Raw genomic sequence first — 23,798 nt, 5'->3', positions numbered from 1 at the left:
ATTTACTACAAACATCAGGAGAGTTCTGGCAAGAAGACAAGAATGACCAGAAGGAATAAAGAAAAAATAAAGAATTATAAATAAATCACCTTTTTAATCATCCATTCAGACTGCACTTTAGTGCCACTCTAGAGGCCCTAAATGTGAAACTGAAATGTTTTCCTCTTCTTGGAAAGAAGTTGCTTCTAAGGCTGCCAAAAGTTTAGCTGGATCAGGCCTCCTCTCTCTTTAATGAACTATGCTACTCTATACCATTTTCCCATATAATTTACATATAGATTCCTAGAAATGCATCATTTTAACCAACAAGGTACTTACATTCACACTGTATGACATCTAGGTTAAACTGCTGAACGGCTCCCATGCTTATCTGTTTTAACTCACTGTCCAGCAGCATCTGCATTAAGGATGTTGACAGATGCTGGCAGGCTGACATGCAAGCAGTCTGGGCAACTTTCCCCTGTTGAAAACAAACATCCAAACCAAAAAATAAACAAACATAGAAACGTATCATATCATAAAGTATCACAAAAATTTTTCATGGCATTTTTTTTAGTGATAGCCTTTTTCTTTCTGTATTCTGAGTGGCTGTCTTTTAGCATAAGAACTGAAAGTAACATTCTGTTGACTTGTCATTCTCATGATATAAATATCATTCAAGCTATAATTGTATGTAGAAAAATTAAAGTTTGTGTTTAAAATCTATTGATTATTTCATATCTCTTTAAATATCTCAAGTATTTTTAAAAATGCACATTAAAATATGCCATTTGTGACATAAAACAACCGTCATGTTGATGGAACATTTATTCATATAATGCTTTTTAAACTTTCCTTTATGTAATTAACCAAGCCAAGAATTAAGTTAATAGTGCAATTTATTATAATTTAACTATACCTAATATACTTTATAACATATACTTTTATATGTATGTAGTAAGTAAAATGTCTTTATAAAATATACTTTGAGTCATTAAGTTTTTACTGCTAATAGGAAGCTTAGTTTGGAGCATAGCTTCAATTAGGAGGGAGAAAAAGAAGCTTGCATACCAATATGATTTCACAATCATCTACAAATCTTTTCATTTAGTTTTAAAAATTAAGTTTTAAAATCATCTGATAATTTAGAAATATAAAGTTAAGTGAGCTACAAATACTTGTGGTTGTCTTTTAGTACAATATCATTATATTTTCTACTATAATAAGCTCCTAAATCTCCACATGAATTTTGACAGCCTTGATTCAGGCTATATTTTCTTTAAAATTATAAAAACAATTTTAAATGTCTAGCTTCTAGATTATATAGCTGAATCACAATATTGCCTTTAGTATAAATTGTTCTTTCAAGCAGGCTTTTTATTTTAACTACAGTTGAAAAGAAAATATTACAAAAACTTTCAGGTAAAGCTTTCCAGTGTAATATCACTGCTAGTATGGCTATCTCCAATCCACAATTATGTGATTTGGTGATGGACTGACATCCATATGATTCAAAGATCTATGACTAAGGTTAGAAATAAGAACTTTTGGAAGATGTGCCATGTTTTGCCTTATTAGCATTAACAAATATTCACCCAGTGATATGTGATCATTATGCTTTTCCTACTTATCACAGAGGCCAATAAAGCTACAAAATCACAAAAATCTTCCAAACATAAATGCTATAATATACTGATGCAAAAATGTTTACATAGGACTGATCTGTTAGAAAACAAGGAACACAAATATATTTTAAAGATGTTTACTTGAACAATTGCTCATTCGATTACACATTTAAAGTCAGACTAGAAACAAGCAACTTTTATGAGTCCTTATGAATCTTTAGCATTTAGACACTATGCGCAGTAAAAAAAAACTGTGCATATGAAATGGAATGCCAATATCTAAATCAGAAACTGCAAACAATATACTTGACAAATACTGATGAACTGCCAAAAAGGAATGTAACAAACAATGCAAAACCCAGCATGCTTCAAGATCCCCAAACCAAGAAGAATTAGTCTAGGAGACATGCAGCTCCATTTCCCAAGCAGAATAATATCAATATGAATGAGAAGCAGGAGGGGAGAGAGAGAAAAAGAAGAAATCAATGGCATGTAATTTAATTACAATGTAATAGGCTTGAAAAAACTTAATGGAAATGTCATTTTGATCTAATGGAACAACTAGCATGTTTTAGTTTTAATGTACTTCTCCATCAAATCAGCTCCACGTCCTACTTATGTTGCCACTTTATATAATGTACTAACTGCAAAAACAGATTAATAAACTGCCAAAAACAGTTACTACTACATTCATTTCATAAACAAACACATTGCGTAAAATTTTAACATGGGTTCAGATGCTACATATGACTATGCAGCAATAGTACTGGAGCCAAAATAATGGTACTAGTACAAAAATACAGGCTATTTCATAAACTTGGTGGATACGGGTAATGAAAACATACAAGTGTGCATGCGCGTGCATACACACACACTCACACGTGTTTCTCTTTAAGTAACACATGCAATTTCCTTTGATTATGCATATTAAATACAGGCTTATTGTTCTCAAAGATAGAAGTTTAAAATGTTTATAAAATATTGAAATGAAAAATTCCTTTTTATAGCTCAAAATTGATATCAAAGGTTCAAATCCTTTAAACAGTTATATTCTATAAGATCAATTTTTTTTAATTGTACTTTTTGACTATAAAATGTAAGCAAATTTTATCTATTACTTATTTTGAGACAGAAAATTTTAATATTCCAGAAACTTGCACATCCCCCAAACATTTTTGATGCCTGTAGCCCTTGGTACACTTTTGTATAACCAAAACACTCCTTTCCAAACACTATTTTGCTTTAATACTGGTTAATGCTTTAATACTATATCACCTTCTAGAACAAAAATAATCTAAGTACTTTTACAACTATCTTTAAAAACCGGCCGTTTTCATTACAGATGTTCTGGTTTTTCACAATACAACAAACAAAGCCAAAATAATTAAATGACATGACTGAGAAAATATAGCACATTTAGTATCAAGCGCCTAGAAGTTTCTGCTCCTCTCATCTGAAAAGTTAATTGCAACTATTGCTAACATTCTCTTTTTCTTTAACATAAATTTCAATAAGTAAGTAAAAACACCTGCCAAGCTTTTAAAGGTAACTACTTTTTTACCCTGCTCTCACATTTTGCTGAAAAACAACTTGCAAAGAGAGAAAACCCCTGGACAAACTTCTTGTATTTCAAAGGAACTTGTAAAAGAGAATCTGCTGACATATTAGATCCTTTTCGCATTACCCAAAAGCTTTTCTTCTAAGAACAATTGTGGTAAAGAGACATTTGGCTCCTAGGAAATTCCCAAAGGGTCAACCATATGCATCCTTCCATGGCACCTTCACAGTGCTGCTTTCTAGATTCATGTCTCAAAAGCAGCTTTCATCATTTACTTGTGTGTCAGTCAATATGATTTATGGACTGCATTCAACAAAGTCAAAGCATATAGAATGAGAAATATGACTACAATCTGCTAATTTGTTTTGTATTGAGCCACTTAAGAGTCAAAGACCTAATGTCAGACTGAGACCAGCAACACAATTAACCAGTCGGTGACAGATTCATCCATCCTCCCTGCCAGGCTGTGCCAATCAAAGACAGCATGAGGCGACATTTGGTGAAATCAGTAAGAAAACTCATTCTCTAAGTAACCTATGTGAGACCTTGATTGACACTTTTTGAATTTAGTTTGTGGAACACAGACAGTCTTTACCCAATAGTCCCTCACTGCAAGCTGTGAAATAAGGCTTTTAATGCCAATCACAGGAACAATAAACCACAAACCACCAACCCTCAGTTTAAAAGGAATCAAGAAAACACATCTGTTTTTATGTCAAGCCAAATTTCCAGAATAATTTACTATTATAGATTAGGTAAAGATACTCTGTTTCCTTTGAAACATCATAAAATGACATGGTAACAAAAATACAACACATTTTATTAGATTATAACTCAAAACAGTTTTGGTTTCAAAGTAACACTCTGATAGATCTACTCTAATATAATAGAAGGAGAAATGTAGAATACTTAAAAACTAATTTGACACATTTAAATTTTCATTTGAAGTTTTCATTTCTGTCTCACCATTCTTTTATTTCAAAGATCTAATAAAATAGGAAGGCTTGATTTCAATAATAATTATTTGAAAGCATTTTTCAATGTTGCTTTCATTCTCTCAAATACACTTTACATAAAAATGTGCTCTTGAAATTACAATCATTCTTTCTGTGTTGGTCTATTTTCCTTAAAGATCCCAGGAGAATCCATTTTCTTTTATTTATACCCTCACAAAAGATCAACTTTGCACAATATGCTACTTTTTATTTAAGTTAAAAAAATATATAGACTCAGAAATATTATGCACTATATTATTCTTTAAATTGATAACAGGTTTTGTTTTGAAAAGTTATGTAACTCTTGTCAGGAAAAACTTAAAAACTCGAATAAAATAATGTTCAAAAAAATTTGAACATTAAATCTAACATTGGAAAGCAAATTTATTAATTCTGATTCTATGTGACTTTTAAAATTATTTAAATAAAAACAGCAAAATACTGCTATAGTATTCAAACTTATTGCCTCTCAATTTGCAATGTGAATTTCAGTTATGAGATACGAAATAGCCTTTTCAGAGGGAAGACGAAAGAAGAAAGGAAATATTTTGATGAATCGGTCAGTCTCCTAAAGAACCACAATTTTTAGCCTTTTAAAACACATTGTCCAAAAGAGTGAGGTTTTTCATCAAATATGGAGTATCCAACACTAAAACCAGAAATGAATTCTTATTGAAAAATGATGCCAAGTTGAAAAACAGACATTTTACTCTAAGAAATCTATTATAATTCTTTCTATTTTACAAAAGAATCCCTAATTTAAATTTCACTATATGAAACTACTTAAATGTACTACTACTCAAACATAAAAAATGTTATTCAATCTGGAAAAAAAAATACCTAAAACACAAAAATGTCCCCAAGGTGACTTCACAAATACACAAAGATTCCATCATCTAGTAAGGTTTTAATCTTTTTTCTGGCTAAACACATGGTAAAATACTGAAATGTCTCTGATTCCCAATAATATACAATGTATGTTTAAAGGTTTAAATATCAAGATGAATTTCTTTAGCAAGTTTTAAAAATAAATTTAATACAATCTTGAAAACAGTTTTGAGATTATGCCCCCAAAATTAATAGGTCTACCAAAATATACTTACTCTAATGTCCCTAACATTCTCCAAAATACCTCCTTTACATTTCTATATTCCTCTCATACCCTTCCTGTCTGCATCTAAGTAGCTCTAGTCCCCAAAGAACTGGTTATCACATCAGTTAACCACAATTTCCATAGCCAATTATGAATTCCCTTTCTCCTCTCTTAGGCTTTTCTTCTTTTACCAATTCTCAACCATAACAATATGAGACATAACATAAAGTATTGCTCTTGGGACATACAAACACGCACATTCACACACACACATGCACTGATTAAAAAGAACAGAAATATCTTAAAGTTGGGAAAAAAATTCTCCAAACTGGGGAAACTTCAGGTCACTTATAATATATGGCACATTTCTATTTCATGCCTTATCCTAACTTCCTTAGCCCAACTGTGTGTGTGTGTGTGTGTGTGTGTGTGTGTGTGTGCGCGCGCGCGCGTGTTGTCACTTCAGTCGTTTCCAACTCTTTGCAACCCCATGGACTGTAGCCTGCCTGGCCCCTCTGTCCACAGGATTTTCCAGGCAAGAATACTGGAGTGGGTTGCTACGCCCTCTTCCAGGGGACCTTGCCGACCCAGGGATCGAATGCATGTCTCTTAAGTCTTCCGCACTGGCAGGTGGGTTCTTTACCACTGAGCCACTAGGGGAGTCCCATCCCAACCACAGATCTCATTAAACTTTGGTGGCCTTTTCCTTCTTCTTTTTTTTTTTCTTTTCCTTCTTCTTAAACAATCTTTTGAACATGACCTTAGATGACATATAGCACTCAGATTTTTAGGTTCCTGCAAATATCATGGCTGCTGTCACAGCAGTCCCATGATATCTTCAAACTTCTCTTAACTTTAATAAGCAGAAAGAGAATGCAAGGACAAGTAGGGCAGTGACGTCTAGAAGAGGTCAAGGTTTTGAAGCTACTGATTATACCAGAGTGTATACTCGTGGCGGATTCATGTTGATGTATGGCAAAACCAATACAATATTGTAAAGTAATTAACCTCCAGTTAAAATTAAAAAAATTTACATTAAAAAAAAAAGAAATCTAGATTAAACACACTTTTGTCCAAGGTAGCATGAAGAGGAAGCTCGTCTGTGCTGTGTAGGAACTGACAGAGATATTTCCTACCTCCTAAATTCACTTAATAACAGCAAATTGGGCAATTAAGCTCATGTTTAAATAGGGAAGCAATAAAATATCAAGGCCCTATAACCTTCTCCCTTGGCAAATGTAAGAAATGCAAGAGAACCTTAAGACAAGCTGTAAACTTCCACATGTGACTGAATACTATGGTCGAGCCACAGGAATTAAGACTGAAAAACTGAAACATCCAAGAACTGTTATTATAGCAACAACTCTGTCATAGCAGAGTCAGAGCCTCATTTTCTTTTACATAAGCACCCAGCTCAGAGTATTAGGACTATATAATCATTAAAAACTACTATTTCACAACCCCAGTACAACTTAAAATTTGCAAAGAAGTTGTCAGAATCACTAACAAGTTAGAAGAGTATAGACTATTTCCACATAATCATTAGTAAAATGGACAAATGTCACCCAAGCTGACTCTCTCTTATTAATATATATAGGTAGGAGGCTCAGTAAGTAAGTGTTAGTCAATCATCATGTCCGACTGTTTGCGACCCTATAGACTGCAGCCCACCAGGCTCCTCTGTTCATGGAATTCTCCAGGCAAAAATACTGGAGTGAGGAGCCATTCCCTTCTCCAGGGGATCTTCTCCAACCAGAGATCAAACTCAGGTCCCCTGCATTGCAGGCAGATTCTTTACTATCTGAGCCACTGGGGAAGCCCAATATATTATAAACATAGCCATACATATGTAAACATAACACAGAGTAGGCCTTTGTCATTCAAGGCATTTATATCTAGATTTCAGCCTTTTAAAGATGGCTCCAAGAGTCCAGTACAAGTAGTGCTTCATTTGCTGAGACTCACTTTTGAGTTAGGTACTCTGTGAAATGGGTTGTGGGCAGGGAGGAACTACTCAGAGACTGAATAGAGTCAAAGTCCCAACCTCCCCAAGTCAATGTGGCTTAGGTGTCTTCTGTTAATTGACATGGGTAAAGTAACTGTCATTAAGATCTACAGTTTTCAACTGTATCTTACAGTGTTTTCTGAAAGAAATTACATAGCACAGCCATATTCTCAAATTTGGGAATTCTCAAAGGTTTGGGGTATACTCATCTAGAATGTTAAGGATTTTTTGAACAGGTAATTTCATTGGGCTAAATCCTAGATTGTGGGGATGCGGTTGGGGTAGATACTATTAGTCACTTTCAGTTGAGGGAGTACCTGGAAGAGGAGTTTAAACTACTCAGGGAAATGTATCCTGTGAGGAAAGGATACATATTAAAACAGAAGGAAACTCATTATGGGAGGAGGGAGCAAACAAGGTAAGTCATCTACTAAGCACTTTTTTTCTAAAAACAATCTTGCAAATGACATTCAACAATATTCTGAGAGTGAAAAATAAGTCCTCACAGACATCTACAGTAGGTCTTTGTCAACTGTCTCCTTCTTGTTTCCAAACAGACAAAGGCTTTAAATCTCAATGCTATTACCAGCTATCAGACCAATTTGCATCAGAGACAGAAAGTTTTAAAACAGGACAGCTTCCTTACAATGCCTAGTCTCCTGAATGAAAGAAAAGGAAGTAATTAAACGTTGTTTCATATATATGTAATATTCATCTAAACTTGCGCTTTTATTGGGACTTCAATCTGCAAAGTATCATCTCTTTTATCCTCACCCTTATCCATTCCTGTCTGTTCTATACAGGGAAGAAAAAAAATACAGGTTCTTGAGCACCATCAGATCGTGGCTTGCACAGGAAACTTCTGACTCCAACATCTTTCCCTACTATCTCCTTTCTTTCACTCCAGGGGATCTGACCTCTTTTTCACTTTCTTTATCTGCTCATAATAAACATAATTCCAACTCAAACAATCTCTTATCCACATATTTTAGACTCTTCTCCCCCAATCCTTGGCCTACTTAACTCTGGTGGGGGGTGGTATGAGGAGAGAACTATCTTCTATTTTTTTCTTTCTGTTGTGTAATACAGGTTAAAAGGAAAGACTATTTGCATTCCTAGAACTTACCCCTATGTGCAAAACTCAAGGACCCTTACGAACACAAATCCTCTGCTGCCATCTGGTACTGAAACTGCTAGATGGTATGTTTTCATCTGTTTTTGATACTGAATCTTCCTGTTAAAAATGATCCTTTGCTCATAAAGCTTTCATCAATTATATAGTCTGTTTCATCTACAGCCATAAGAGAGTGAAGTAAAAGGTTATTTGTAAGTGTGCATATACATGTATGTACTAATACTCTGTGTGTGTGTATACAGAGTCTGTTTTATTTCCATTGAATAAATATCTCCTTAATGTTACTTACAGGTTGGTCTTGTACTTCTCCCCTAATCCACTGATTTCCTACCAAAATTCTCTTGCTAAAAGCCCTTTGTTATTAATGCCATTACTTCTTCCAACTATGCCCTCATTAAAAGCAATTCAAAATACTGTTTTCTACAATCTTCAACAGCAGGGAAATATTTAAGTATGCTATGCTATATATGGGCTTCCCTGGTGGCTCAGAGGATAAAGCGTCTGCCTGCAATGCAGGAGACCTGGGTTCGATCCCTGGGTCGGGAAGATCCCCTGGAGAAGGAAATGGCAACCCACTCCAGTATTCTTGCCTGGAGAATCCCATGGACAGAGAAGCCTGGCACATAAGGCTTACAAACTTATGAAATCAAATTTCTCACCAAGATTAGTCAGTATTTAGCTAATAGAGACATCAACTTAATACTCAAAAGAATCAGAGTTATAAAATTCAAGTATGTTCACTTTCAACTAAAAAGCAAGATTTTTTTTTGCAATTAACTTCCAATAGTGAAAATCACTTAACTGTTTTATTACATTATGAAAAAGCTTAAGAAAAAATAGAAATTCTATTACTAACACTGGACCTTGACTGCTTTCAACTTTGTCATTTATGTTTTCTCTCAAAGTTCTCTAACTTTCTCCATTGCACTGATATACTGTCAATGGTTTGCTCTTGTTGATTTTTGTGTACTTGTAACTTATTATAAAGTACAGAAATAAGTATCAAAATGTGTCACAGAAATACCTCGCTTATCACCATAGAAAGAACTATTTCAAATAAGTAACTTTTTTAAAACACTGGACATTCAAGTGCCAAATCTTTCTAAATTATTCACTCACATTTATCTAAAACTGATCTCCAAATCCATCCGTCCTTCTTAAATACAGGACAAGAAACAATCTGAGGTTTTTTTTTTGGATAGCAAGGTTAGTTTCACTTCTGTATTCTGAATATGCATATGGTCTTATCTGCAGGAAATCTGTAAGCACGCTTAATACGTACTTAACAACTACTACATTTATTGAAATGAACTGAACATTTATTAAATGAGCAAAAAGGTCAAGTGAAAGCTTGAGGGTCTGTCTCTTCAATAAGTCAAAGTGTTAGTCCTTAGTGTTGGGAATTTGCAAATTATTTTCGTGCTATAGGTTCGTCTTAATCACTATTCAACATTATAGTATCTAGAGAGTGGTGATCTGAGTTATTATACTATTCTTTCAAGGAGTTGTATAAGAAATGAGTAACCATGCAAATATTTCTACTCATCTGATGGTACTGATACCATCTTTACTATATCATATTCACATAGACATTTTCTAAATTCCTGTCTGCAAATAACAGAATGTTAACTTTCTCTTCAAAACTAGAAACTATTCTATATTTGACAAATAAATTTCTTGATTCAAAACTTCTGATTTTTACAGTATACTTTTTTTTCTTGGTCACACCACACAGCTTGCAGGATTCTCAGTTCCCTGACCAGAGACGGAACCCAGGGCCTGGCAGTGAAAGCCTGGAATCCTAACCCCTAGGCCACCAGGGAAGTCCCTGCAGTATACTTTTCATACTTTTTAAACATACAAGAAAATTATCTTTATAATAGTCTAGTTATTCACTATTCCTCTCATGTTAACTTTAAAAGTACTTATAAAGCACTTCCTCTACGTAAGACATTGTTTAGGTACTACAGAAGACACCATGATGAGTAGATATAGTTCCTGACATAATGAGATTAAATTCTGAGAGTAGAAAGAAGGAAAGTCTACAACCATAGTTCAAGACAAAATATAAATACGTACCATAAAAGTGGGACAAAGTATTAACATAAGGTTAAGCAGAATCAGTAAAAGCTTCATGAAAGAGGTAGCATTAAAGATGGCTCTAGGAAGAGATTCAAAATTTTTAGTTATAAATGAAGACAAGGTAGAAAACTCAAGCTAGATGCAGGGCAGAGTGAATTTTCCACTTTAAATGCCCAGGTTAAATCATGGTCAGAAATGTATCAGAAAGAGACTGAGGTCATTTATTTGTTAGCCTGTGCAATTTTCACTTAATTCAGTAGATAAGTGAGAGACCTTGAAATTTTTGAATAGAGAGAATGAAATTAAAATGTGCTTTGGAGAGGATTATCTAGCTTTGATATGTAGGATGAATAGAAGTAATGAGAGACTATTGGCGAAGACAAATTAGAAGACAATTACGATAATCAAAATTTGAACTTCGATAATAGAAATAAGAACAGAAATGACAAAATGCAGGTTAGGAACATTTAAATTTCAAATGCTAGATGGTATTTTTTCAAAAATAAGAATATTTTTCAATATCTATACTCAGACAACATTTGAGTTCTTATTTCAGCTCTTAAGAGCTTGTAACTGGAGGTGAAAAGGATGAACAAATACAATAAAAAGCAAAATATGACAAAGCCACTAAAAAAGAGTAGATGCTGAGGAAGGCAATGAACACTATTGGGCTTGGTGAAAAAGAAACATTTGAATTGGGTCATGAGCTATACTGTGTTATGCACTGAGATTTCTACAAGTAGAGTCTGGGATAAGTGTTGTAGAAAAAAAGCATTCATGAAAAGCACAGATAATCTTACAACAAATATAACAACTAATATGTTTTGAGTGTTCATTTTACGCCAGGCACTTTTCTGAACATTTCATGTATACTACCTCTTTTAACCCTCAGAAAAATCTCTAGAGTATATACTCTTATTGAACTATTGAACTCATTTGCAGATAAGGAAAATATCTCAAGCATGGCCTGTCATACCTGCGATGACCACAGAGAGATATCCCCAAAGCACTGCGCTCACCACAGATGCACCATAATATTAACTTTCACAATCAAGTCCCAGAGAATCTTGATTGCTTCACCAAAACAACTAGTTATTATCTTCAAACTCTGGCTTCCACAAAAACTACAAATGTATCAAGAACACTGCCAAAACAATAAAAAATTTCCATAAGCACCTAAGCAGAGAAAAATAAGCCTGCAGGAAGTTCATTATTTTCTAATTCACATGCTAGCTTGATCTTGTATCTACTTACCGACATGGCTGCATGATCACTGCTGTTAGTCTGAGAAGGAAGTCAAACAGGCAATCATAAAAAAGGAAAATGTATTCCGATATCAACAGAAGTGGTGTTTAAAGCAGTAAAAAATTACACCATACACAAGCCAGCTGACTCTCTGTTGTTGTTACAATTTAAAACTCAAACTCTGACACCTGAATATCTGATCTAGCCTGAACTGAAGGTGGCTCTACATATGGGAAGTTATCCTTTTTACCAAACACACAAGGAGTAAAGGAGAAACCACAAGCAGAAATGGAGGAAGACATTTAACTGGCCAGGTAGATACTGTAATTACCCACAGTAAGCAGTGGGTTGGCAGCTGTGTTATCCAGACAGTTCATTCTTCTGGAAGACTGGGCCAGACTCTAGGTAACCTCTAGGTCCTTTCTAGATTTAACTTCCAAAAAAATTTGTTTGGATTAGCAAAATCCCATCACAACAGTTATTCAACTATTTTTTCCCAAAATCTTTCAAATTGTATAAGAGGTATATAATTTGTATGTGAGATGTAAAAGTCATAAAGCCAAGATGAAATTTAGCTAAAATTCTGTAATGTAGTCAATAAAAGTCAGTCAACAACATTTAACATATGAACATGAACACCAAGTAAGTCATAGGACTTGTGATGCTTTCATCATTGTTCACATTATACAATTTTTATGTTACAGTCAATAAGTCATCAGATCAACATTATTCATTATTATTATATATTTAAAGATTAATATTGAAATAAGAAAAAATAATTTGTTAGCATATATGTATACAAAAAATATATGGTCATGTTTTCACTTGATAAGGAAAGTACCAAAATGTACTCAAAGCTACTTATGTAACAATTTAAAATATATAATTTTTGTATTTTTAATATAATTCTTTCTGGTATCACATAAAAGAAAGGGTGATTAAAGCCTGTGATTGTACTACTGACTATTAAAGTTCTCCTCTGCAGTTTCCAGTGAAGTCAAAGGACATGTACACCTATATATTTAATTCAGGGAAAAAGTATGAACCAAAGGACAAAGAACATAAAAGAGTAAAACTAAAAAAGAAAATAAGGTGCCAGAATGAATAAATCTAAGTTTAAGTTAGGACTTTACACCTCTGTGACACTTAATAATAAATTTTATAAATAGGGACGTTAGAGGTGATCTCATCCAATCATTTTATTTCAAAGAGAAGGAAAGAAGTTGTTCAAAATCAAGACAGTAGACTAAGTCAATGTGTTTGCTTCCCACTGATGCTGAGATACAAGTGATACAAGAAGCACAGAATTACAAAACAGGAATAAAATGTTTAACAACACAGAAAATGGAGGCACGTGGAGGAATTCATTAAGGGATACCTTCTAGAAGACAGAAAACAGATTTTTCTTTAAAAATGTTTATTTATTTATTTATTTTGGCCATGCCACATGACATGTGGGATCTTAATTCCCCGACCAGGGATCAAACCTGTGCCCCCTGCATTGGAAGTGCAGAGTCTTAACACCTTGACCACCAGGGAAGTCACCCAGAAAACAGATTAAATAGAGAAGAGAAAGCAACTGCCCATTACATGCTACCAGGGGAACTACAGTGGAGTTGGGAGCCAGCTGTGTATTAGAGGTCAGTTGTGCATATGAGAGAGGACAGATACCAGAAATGCAATGGGAAACAGGGTAAGTAACTAAAGATTTCTAGAACAACCGTGCCAGTGATCCCCTAACTACAGAGCACAAGCATTTTTCCATAGTGAGAGAAACTTCAAAGGGAGAGTTGAGACTCCTGGTGTAGGTAGAAAAAAAAAAGAGAGAGACAGCAGGAAGGAGGAAGGGGGGTGTTGTGACAATGGAAAGAGGGGCAGTGATGGCTACACAATTTGTGGAGCTCAGTGCAAAATGAAAATGTGGGGTCCCTTGCCCAAAAATCTGTAAAAATTTCAAGATGCCAGCAAAGCACCAAAGCATGTGCAGAACCCTTCTAAACTCAGGACCATGTGCCATAACACATGTTACACATCCATGAAGTCAGCCCTGAAGAGAGGAAACCACAATCTCACGGATAGCTCTATACCTGCTCACTCTAAGTTAAGAATCCTAGGCAAAGTGCCTCCCAAATTTAAAACATTTGCAGTCAGATTCCTAACTAAGAGGGGAAAAAAAAATCTATCAAAAAATAGAGTATTTATACAGTAGCAGAGTAAACGCAAATCAGCGTTTCAGGCATTCTTTGTTAAAAGAGAATGAGAAGAACAAAGAAAGAAAAAACCTATTCAAGGATAATATAGATAATTCAAGGAACAGAAAATATCGTTTTAAAAAACCCTCCAGGGACTTCCCTGGTGGTCCAGTGGCTAAGGCACTGTGTTCCCAATTCAGGGGGTCCAGGTTCGATCCCTGGTCAGGGAACTAGATCCCGCATGCTGCAACTGAAGAGGCCGCAGCAGCCAATTAAATTAATTAAGGATGGGGAACACGTGTACACCCATGGCGGATGCGTGTTGATGTATGGCAAAACCAATACAACATTGTAAAAACACCTCAGGGGGATTTGAAAGATAATATATACATTAAAAAAAAGAGAGAGAATAGCATTCTATGAGAAAAGAACACTTTTAAAACAGAGTGACTCCTTAAAAATTAAAATATATAACTAATAAAATATTCTCTAGATGGACTGAAAATAAAATTGAGAAATCCTCCCAAAACAGAGAACAAAAAAAGAGATAGGAAATGAAGGAAAAGATAAAGAAGATCAGTCTAGGAATTCTTAACATCTAGTTAATGAGAGTCCAATGAAAAGAGAACAGAAAAGTGGAGGGAAAAAATTATCTAAAAAATAATAAAAGAGAAGTTTCCTGTGCTGAACTTCCCCTTTGACAGAAAGGGGCCATTGAATAAAGAGCTAAGTAAACGAAATACAAGCTTACATCTCCTCACATTATCATGACATTTTAGAATATTAAAGAATAAAAAATAGATCCTAAAACCTGGATTCCAAAAGACAATGGAAGAACGCAACAAAAATTGTCAGAGAAAAACTATTCAACTTAGAATTACTAAACTATCAATCAAACACAAGGATACAGAAGGTATTTCATGATATGCAAGGACTTAAATAGGAGAAAGTTACTGTGGCAGTTTAGCAAAACCAACCAGTAAAGCACTAAAAACACTTGAAATCCAGGAAACAGTTTCCAACTCTGGAGAGCAGAGAAAGAAAGTCCCAGGTAAACAGCTATACGGCAATTCTAGAGAGCAACTGGTACAAAGCAGAGACAGAGGCCTCTGTAGCAGTCAGAAAACATCAGATGAAGAACTGACAGAGTGAAGGGAGGGAGGCTACTGTCTTTATCTTACATAGAAGTAAATTAAGATACTGACTAAAGAATAGGAACAAAAAACAGGAGTATAACTATTTTATATAAAGAAACAATAAACATAAGAAATAAAACATCAAACTGAAGAAAAACGATGAAGTGAGAAGTCGCTATTGAATACATGTGCCTTATCTTTCATAGTAGGGACTCACAAGATATTCTCTTTTTAAGATAATCACCAGAAGAAATGAAAACATGGTGAAATGGTAGTCTGGGGTGGGGGAGATGGGAAGGCTATTTTCCATCCCAAAGTCTTCTGGGATACCTGACCTACTACCATGTATGCATATTAACTGAAGCAAATTTAAAAAATAAACTTTATTTTTAAAATATTTTTTAAAAAACAATCTTCATTTTTAGTTCTATGAAATGAAATATATTAATTCTGTGAACTTCCAGATGTTCAAGCTGGTTTTAGAAAAGGCAGAGGAACCAGAGATCAAATTGCCAACATCCGCTGGATCATCGAAAAAGCAAGAGAGTTCCAGAAAAACATCTATTTCTGCTTTATTAACTATGCCAAAGCCTTTGACTGTGTGGATCACAATAAACTGTGGAAAATTCTGAAAGAGATGGGAATACCAGACCACCTGACCTGCCTCTTGAGAAACCTGTACGCAGGTCAGGAAGCAACAGTTAGAACTGGACATGGAACAACACACTGGTTCCAAATACGAAAAGGAGTACATCAAGGCTGTATATTGTCACCCTGATTATTTAACTTATATGCAGAGTACATCATGAGAAACGCTGGGCTGGAAGAAGCACAAGCTGGAATCAAGATTACCAGAAGAAATATCAATAACCTCAGATATGCAGATGACACCACCCTTATGGCAGAAAGTGAAGAGGAACTAAAAAGCCTCTTGATGAAAGTGGAAGAGGAGAGTGAAAAAGTTGGCTTAAAGCTCAACATTCAGAAAACGAAGATCATGGCATCTGGTCCCATCACTTCATGGGAAATAGATGGGGAAACAGTGGAAACTATGTCAGACTTTATTTTTCTGGGCTCCAAAATCACTGCAGATGGTGACTGCAGCCATGAAAATAAAAGACACTTACTCCTTGGAAGGAAAGTTATGACGAACCTAGACAGCATATTCAAAAGCAGAGACATTACTTTGCCAACAAAGGTCCGTCTAGTCAAGGCTATGGTTTTTCCAGTAGTCATGTATGGATGTGAGAGTTGGACTGTGAAGAAAGCAGAGCGCCGAAGAATTGATGCTTTTGAACTGCGGTGTTGGAGAAGACTCTTGAGAGTCCCTTGGACTGCAAGGAGATCCAACCAGTCCATTCTAAAGGAGATCAGTCCTGGGTGTTCTTTTGAAGGAATGATGCTAAAGCTGAAACTCCAGTACTTGGGACACCTCATGTGAAGAGTTGACTCATTGAAAAAGACTCTGATGCTGGGAGGGATTGGGGGCAGGAGGAAAAGGGGACGACAGAGGATGAGATGCCTGGATGGCATCACCGACTCTATGGACGTGAGTTTGAGGGAACTCTGGGAGTTGGTGATGGGCAGGGAGGCCTGGTGTGCTGCAATTCATGGGGTTGCAAAGAGTCGGACACAACTGAGCGACTGAATTGAAATGAACTGAATTAGCAAATTAATTCAGAGTCTGAATGATTTGTCAACTTACATAATGTTGGTTAACTGGAATAATCAGGCCTAGACTGTGAATCTCAGGATTTTCAATATAGTACTGCATCTCCAGAAAAAAATGCTTTAGAGTATGGTTTTAAAAGTTAGACACTATCCATTTCTATCTAAATCATGCACTTTCGTTCACTGGATATATATACTTATTTCTCACTTACAGAAAGCATAATGTTTTTTAAACTATTTATGGAAATTAAAAGTGCAAATTAAAAAGTTAGTGGCACCAGGTTCATTATTTACATATATCCCTTAGTGGTTGTAAATCAATAAAACATCTTTATTTTAACAAACACATCACTAGCATACATGAAAGAAAGAAATGGTAACTACTGTTTCCAGCGGATCACCGCTGGGTCTTTAGGTGGTACTGTATTCACAGTAAAAGATTACTGAGTTCCACTTGGCAGTCATGAATTACTAAATAACTGCAAGCTGTTCAACAATATCTTGTATTTATAGACTTGTAAGTGGTGAATGAATGCTGAATGCTTTTAAAAATTTAACACTGAATGGTTTTCAAATTTTCTAGCTAATATAAAATCTTATTTAAAAAACACAAAGCTTGCTTACAAGTTAGGCTTAAAAATAAGTGTTATAAATGCATTAGAAAAAGATGACTTGTAGAACACATGTCAAAAGGTTAACAGTAACTTTTCTTTTAAAAGATAAAAGAAGATAACTTTTTTTAAAAATTTTCTTCTTTACTGAGCAATAGTTTTTAACTGTCAGGAAAAAATTATCAGAAACAAGAAAGTTCACTTACATGTTTGAAACAGTAAACGTTGCTCATTTCAAGAGTACTGATTTGGGGATAAAATAATATTTATATCATTCAATAATCACACTTCACTGACATCAGCCAGCATCTGACCATCAGTCACTGTAATCACTGTAAGCAGTCAAGCTGTAACAATTATTCAAATAAATATACTTTATAGTGAGCATCTTTAACAATTAATGAAGAAGCTTTTAAAATGCTATATAATGCAAAAGCACAGAACTCAAAACTAAATAATACAAGCCAAAAATACAGGCATAAATACAAGAGAAAAAAAACTGTAATAATACTGAACTAAAACTAATACTATAAAAGGCCTTAAAACAACAGAGGAAGAAGGGAGAAGGAAAGATAAAATATTTATTAATAGGTGCTACTTTATGTCAAGCACCCTGCCAGCCGACTATTCTACACAAGATTTTATTTCATCCTCTGATAGTGCTATGGGTGACTGTGTTGAAGCTGAAACTCCAGTACTTTGGCCACCTGATGCGAAGAGCTGACTCATTTGAAAAGACCCTGATGCTGGGAAAGCTTGAGGGCAGGAGGAGAAGGAGACGACAGAAGATGAGATGGTTGGACTGTGTCACCAACTCAAGGGACATGAGTTTGGGTGGGCTCCTGGAGTTGGTGATGGACAGGGAAGCCTGGCGTGCTGCGGTTCATGGGGTCGCAAAGAGTTGGACACAACTGAGCGACTGAACTGAACGGAACTGAACTAAAGTCCTATGGAGAAAATGGATTATGTCTATTTTGCAGAAGTAAAGGAGTTCAGAGAAGTTAAGCAACTTGCCAGGACTCCACAGCCAGGAAGTTAAAAATCTCAGGTTCAAACATAAGTCCTTCTAACTCTAAAGGCCACCCTGTGCTCTCTTCCCTTCATCACTCTGGTCCCTAAGAACAGTAACATATAAGGGGGCTTGACTCTGAGTCATTAAATGGTACGTTTCCTGAAGACAATATATTTAGCAGGTCAGTTTAACATTCTGGGTATGGGGAAATACCTGTCATTATTATAAATATTGATTTTTAAGTTACTGTTAATTCCTGTGGCCAGCAGAGAGCCTGGATTCTCTGCTAGAGCACAGGGAAATGCAGATGAGGAGATAATCTAACATGGAAGCAAGGCAACTCTTTACTTTTAGTCCTCCGCATAGGCTTGCTGGCTGATTCTTAAGAGAAACAGGTGAAGAAAGTAATATACCAGTTCTCTCAGCCATTCAACCACAGAGACTGGAGGCATTTAAAGTAGACATTATTGGTGACCTTCCAAATTCTACAGCTTCCTACCACAACCACAGGGTAGTAGAAAAGAGAAAAACAATAAAGTTCTTTCTCTGGGCTCCATCAGAACCATTATCATCCATTAAGTTCTATTGTTCTCATACCCTGTGAGAAGAGAACAAAATCCTATCGGGTGGATTATAACCCTTCTAGAATCAATGAAACCTTTACTAGGCAATGTGGTCAGCAACTACAAGTCATGACTCTCTTTGATGGGGAAAATATTATTTTCCCCATTGTTATGATGTTCCCCATTGTTATGATGCAACAATCATAGGGACTGACAGAAAGTAAATAGGCAGTGAAGTTAAGAATGGAGCTTTTAAACTGACAGTCTTAGGTACATTTCAGAGATGGGGCGAGACAGTTATCTTTATCCTACAGGATCTACTTGTCTGTCCAATTACTTGCAATACTGGCCAATACTTGCACTATTTGAAAGAGTGACCCTTGGCTTCACAGCTCCCATTGACTCTAACTCATGGCACTGTTTATTAACCCTGTCAAAATCAAGAATCATGGAGCCAGAGCCAGCTCCCCCACATAATTTTTCACGGATAAATAATTCTACGTAAGCTGGTTGACTTTGGACTGACTGATTGTGAAGAACAAATACATTATGAAGATTCTTTTAGTTTGAGAGAGTCCAAAACTGGGCCCTCTCTCTATCTGGGTCCAAAGGTAACCTGAAGATGAGGAATTATTTTTAGCTTAAAACATTTAAATCAAAATGGCAGCTTATACATTGCCATATATTGCTTAGAAAAATAATGCATTTAATAACACTGTTTTTTGCTTGAAAGAACACAAACTGAATATTTTATACAATTTCAGCGTTTCAGAGAATTAATATACTCAGCCATAATAATCAATCTTGCTAAAATTTACCATAGCCAACCACTTAATATTTTTGCTTGGGAATTATGCTTTCAGCTCATCCCTTGAATAAGAATATACTGTTATTAGTACCATTTTTTCTTTTCCTAACTGTAAACCATAATTTTCTTATTTGGTCATGTCCTATATATTGTTGTTGTTGAATTTGTTGGTCTACATTTTATAAAAGTGAACTTTCCTTGCAGAAAAACCCATGTTAGATGACATAAAAATCCCAAATGGCACACACTCACCTAAAACTAGACAAAATATTGTAATAGATCAGGTGAGTGACAGGAGTCTGTCATTCTCAATGTCAGCAGAGTCTGTCCTATGAAAAAGCAGGATTTCCCTCTAGATGTCAGCCACCTGAGGCAAGGCATTTACCCCAAACATTTCTAATATATAATCTCTCTTAATCTCACCTGAGCTAGGCACAAAATCCTTACCCATCATCTCATGTCAACCTGTGAAGCACATGCTGCAACACAGAAACATGATGTGTATCTGTGTATATGTGCACACACGAACAACGTGTTTACTTGTGAGAACTGGTTTTGGCTGGAAGCACAGAAATTTGTACTGACAAGGTGAATTCAAATTAATTCAGTAACTATTTAATGCATACTTTTTTGAAATTGCTGTAATACTGTTTAGTTGCTCAGTCGTGTTCAATTCTTTGTGACCTCATGGACTGTAGCCCACAGGCTCCTCTGTTCATGGGATTCACCAGGCAAGAATACTGGCGTGGGTTGCCATTCCCTTCCCCAGGGGATCTTCCTGACCCAGGGATTGAACCCGGGTCTTCCACACTGCAAGCAGATCCTTTACCAACTGAGCTACTAGGGAGGTGGTATTAAAATTATATATATAATACACAGGTTCCCTTTTTCAACTCAAGAAATAGTGAGGAATATAGTATCAACCCTGGGTAAGCTTCTAAAAGCTCTTTGACACAGATCCACCATAAAAATCTCTTTAAGAAATTCTTCTATTTTTAAGCAATATCTTCCTTCAAATATTCTAACTGGCCCTTTGATAGAGAAAGAGATGGAGAGAATAACATCTTTTTTTTCTTTTCATTTTAAACAAGGAGATGGTTAGAGGCAGTTGGGTAGGCTTCAGATTTAACTTTTTTGTGTCCACCTATATCTTATTATGATATTAAAAAGGTCAAAATTTCTTCCTACTTTTTTTGTACAAAACTATTCCATTCACATTTTAACAGTAATTCTGTTAGTTTAGAGTATAACTAAAGAGAAAATGTGGATCACAACAAACTGTGGAAAATTTTGAAAGAGATGGGCATACCAGACCACCTGACCTGCCTCTTGAGAAACCTGTATGCAGGTCAGGAAGCAACAGTTAGAACTGGACATGGAACAACACACTGGTTCCAAATACGAAAAGGAGTATGTCAAGGCTGTATATTGTCACCCTGATTATTTAACTTATATGCAGAGTACATCATGAGAAATGCTGGGCTGGAAGAAGCACAAGCTGGAATCAAGATTGCTGGGAGAAATATCAATAACCTCAGATATGCAGATGACACCACCCTTATGGCAGAAAGTGAAGAGGAACTAAAAAGCCTCTTGATGAAAGTGAAAGAGGAGAGTGAAAAAGTTGGCTTAAAGCTCAACATTCAGAAAACGAAGATCATGGCATCTGGTCCCATCACTTCATGGGAAATAGATGGGGAAACAGTGGAAACTGTGTCAGACTTTATTTTTCTGGGCTCCAAAATCACTGCAGATGGTGACTGCAGCCATGAAATTAAAGGACACTTACTCCTTGGAAGGAAAGTTATGACCAACCTAGATAGCATATTCAAAAGCAGAGACATTACTTTGCCAATAAAGTTCCATCTAGTCAAGGTTATGGTTTTTCCAGTGGTCATGTATGGATGTGAGATTTAGACTGTGAAGAAAGCTGAGTGCTGAAGAATTGATGCTTTTGAACTGTGGTGCTGGAGAAGACTCTTGAGAGTCCCTTGGACTGCAAGGAGATCCAACTAGTCCATCCTAAAGGAGACAAGTCCTGGATGTTCATTGGAAGAACTGATGCTGAGGCTGAAACTCCAATACTTTGGCCACCTCCTGTGAAGAGCTGACTCATTGGAAAAGACTGATGCTGGGAGGGACTGGAGGCAGGAGGAGAAGGGGACGACAGAGGATGTGATGGCTGGATGGCATCACCGACTGGATGCACATGAGTTTGGGTGAACTCCGGGAGTTGGTGATGGGCAGGGAGGCCTGGCATGCTGCAGTTCATGGGGTCACAAGAGTCGGACACGACTGAGTGACTGAACTGAACTGAATGAGAAAATGTGCATCCCACCATCATCTGTTTGGTCTTGTCTTTCTTTTTCTTTCTTTGGTAGTGCCACTAGTCTTGTGGGATCTTAGTTCTTCAACCAGTGATTGAACTGGCCCCACGGCAGTGAAAGCATGGACTCTTAAACACTGGATTGCCAGGGAATTCCCTTTGGATCCCTCACAGGAAGAATCCAGTGTTTCAGCCTACTCATACTCAAATGTCCCTGTCATATCTTCTTAAGAAACATTTCATCAACATATTATTCAAGATGTAACTGAACTATGACTACATAATAGGATGGAGCAATGCTCCTATTTTAGTCTCTGGTCTACAAATACCCAATAATTTCTTGGCCTTTTCTAAAAGAAAAGTCACTGATCATACTGAAGTAGTTTCATGAAAACTATTTCTATTAGAGTTTATTTCTAGTTAAGAATATGTTGTCAGTTTCAGTGCTTTGTTTTGGCTTTGGTGGGAAGTGAGTTTTAAGTTATCTGGCTTAAAAAGTAAAACAAATTAAAGTTTCAAACAATTGACTAAAGAGGTATCATGATTCCTGATTTCAAACTATACTACAAAGCCACACTAATCAAAACATGGCATTGGTATAAAAATAGACACACAGAACAGTGGAGCAAAGTAGAGAGTCCAGGAATAAACCCACACATACATGGACAACTAATTTATAGCAAAGAAGCCAAGAATACACAATGGGGAAAGGAGAATCTCTTCAATAAACAGGGTTGGGAAAACTGGGCAGCCACATGCAAAAATATGGAACTAGACCACCATCATATACTACACATAAAAATTAACTCAAATCGATTAAAAACTTGAAATTGGACTTCCCTGGTGGTACAGTGGATGGGAGTCTGTCTGCCAATGCAGGGGACACAGGTTTGATCTCTAGTGGGAAGATTCCACATGCCACAGAGCAACTACAGCCTGTACACCACAACTACTGAGCCCACACTCCAGATCCCATGAGCCACAACTACTGAGCCCATGTGTTGCAGCTACTAAAGCCTGAGTGCCTAGAGCCTATGCTCCACAACAAGAGAAGCCACCTCGATGAGAAGCCTGTGTACCACAAGGAAGAGTAGCCCCCACTCACGGCAACTAGAGAAAGCCCATGAGTAGCAACAAAGACGCAGCACAACCAAAAATACATAAATTAAAAAACTTAAAAAGACTTGAAATTATAAAGTTCCTATAAGAAAACATAGGAGGTAACCTCCCTGACATTGGTCTTAGCCACGTTTTTTTTTAGATCTGACTCCAAAGGTAAGAGAAATGAAAGCAAAAATAAACAAATGGGACTCCATGAAACTAAAAAACGTTTTCTGCACGGTGAAGGAAACCATCAACAAAATGAAAAAGCACCCCACCAAACAGGAATAGATTTTTGCAAATCATATACAATAGCAGTTAACATCCAAGCTGTATAATGAACTCACATAATTCAACAACAAAAAACCAAAACAACTCAAGAACTGGGCAGAAGATCTGAAGAGCCATTTCTCTAAAGACATTTTGCTGGCCATACAGATGGCCAGCAGGCACATGAAAAGATGTTCAACATCACTAACCATGAGGAAAATGCAAATCAAAACTTCAATGAGATATCACCTCATATCTATTAGAATGGCTATTATAAAAAACAAACAAACCAAAAACCCAGAAATAATAAGTACTGGAGAGAATGTGGAGAAAAGGGAACCCTCATATGCTGTTGGTGAGAATGTAAACTGGTGTAACCACTATGGAAAAC

General features: G+C 36.0%; 1 protein-coding gene across 7 annotated transcripts in view; it reads right to left on the bottom strand.

Annotated features, from left to right (window-relative positions):
• EXOC6 (exocyst complex component 6) overlaps positions 1-23,798 on the bottom strand; it is a 177,389-nt gene that overhangs the window by 56,366 nt on the left and 97,225 nt on the right. For 5 of the 7 annotated variants that reach the window (XR_008707278.1, XM_055560915.1, XM_055560919.1 and 2 more), the window contains exons 19-20: positions 11,727-11,756; positions 319-460 (exon numbers count right to left, since the gene is read on the bottom strand). Coding sequence is in view for 6 of the 7 variants with exons in the window: in XM_055560915.1 (XP_055416890.1) it covers positions 319-460; positions 11,727-11,756 (172 nt within the window). In the remaining variant the exon portion in view is untranslated. The remainder of the gene's footprint in view (positions 1-318; positions 461-11,726; positions 11,757-23,798) is intronic. The other 2 variants (XM_055560916.1, XM_055560920.1) reach the window with 1 other exon arrangement.

Source organism: Bubalus kerabau, chromosome 22 (genome assembly GCF_029407905.1).
Source record: "Bubalus kerabau isolate K-KA32 ecotype Philippines breed swamp buffalo chromosome 22, PCC_UOA_SB_1v2, whole genome shotgun sequence".
NCBI classification, from domain to species: domain Eukaryota; kingdom Metazoa; phylum Chordata; class Mammalia; order Artiodactyla; family Bovidae; genus Bubalus; species Bubalus kerabau.
Note: the sequence above shows the minus strand (reverse complement) of the source record. Positions and strands in the feature narration are given on the sequence as shown.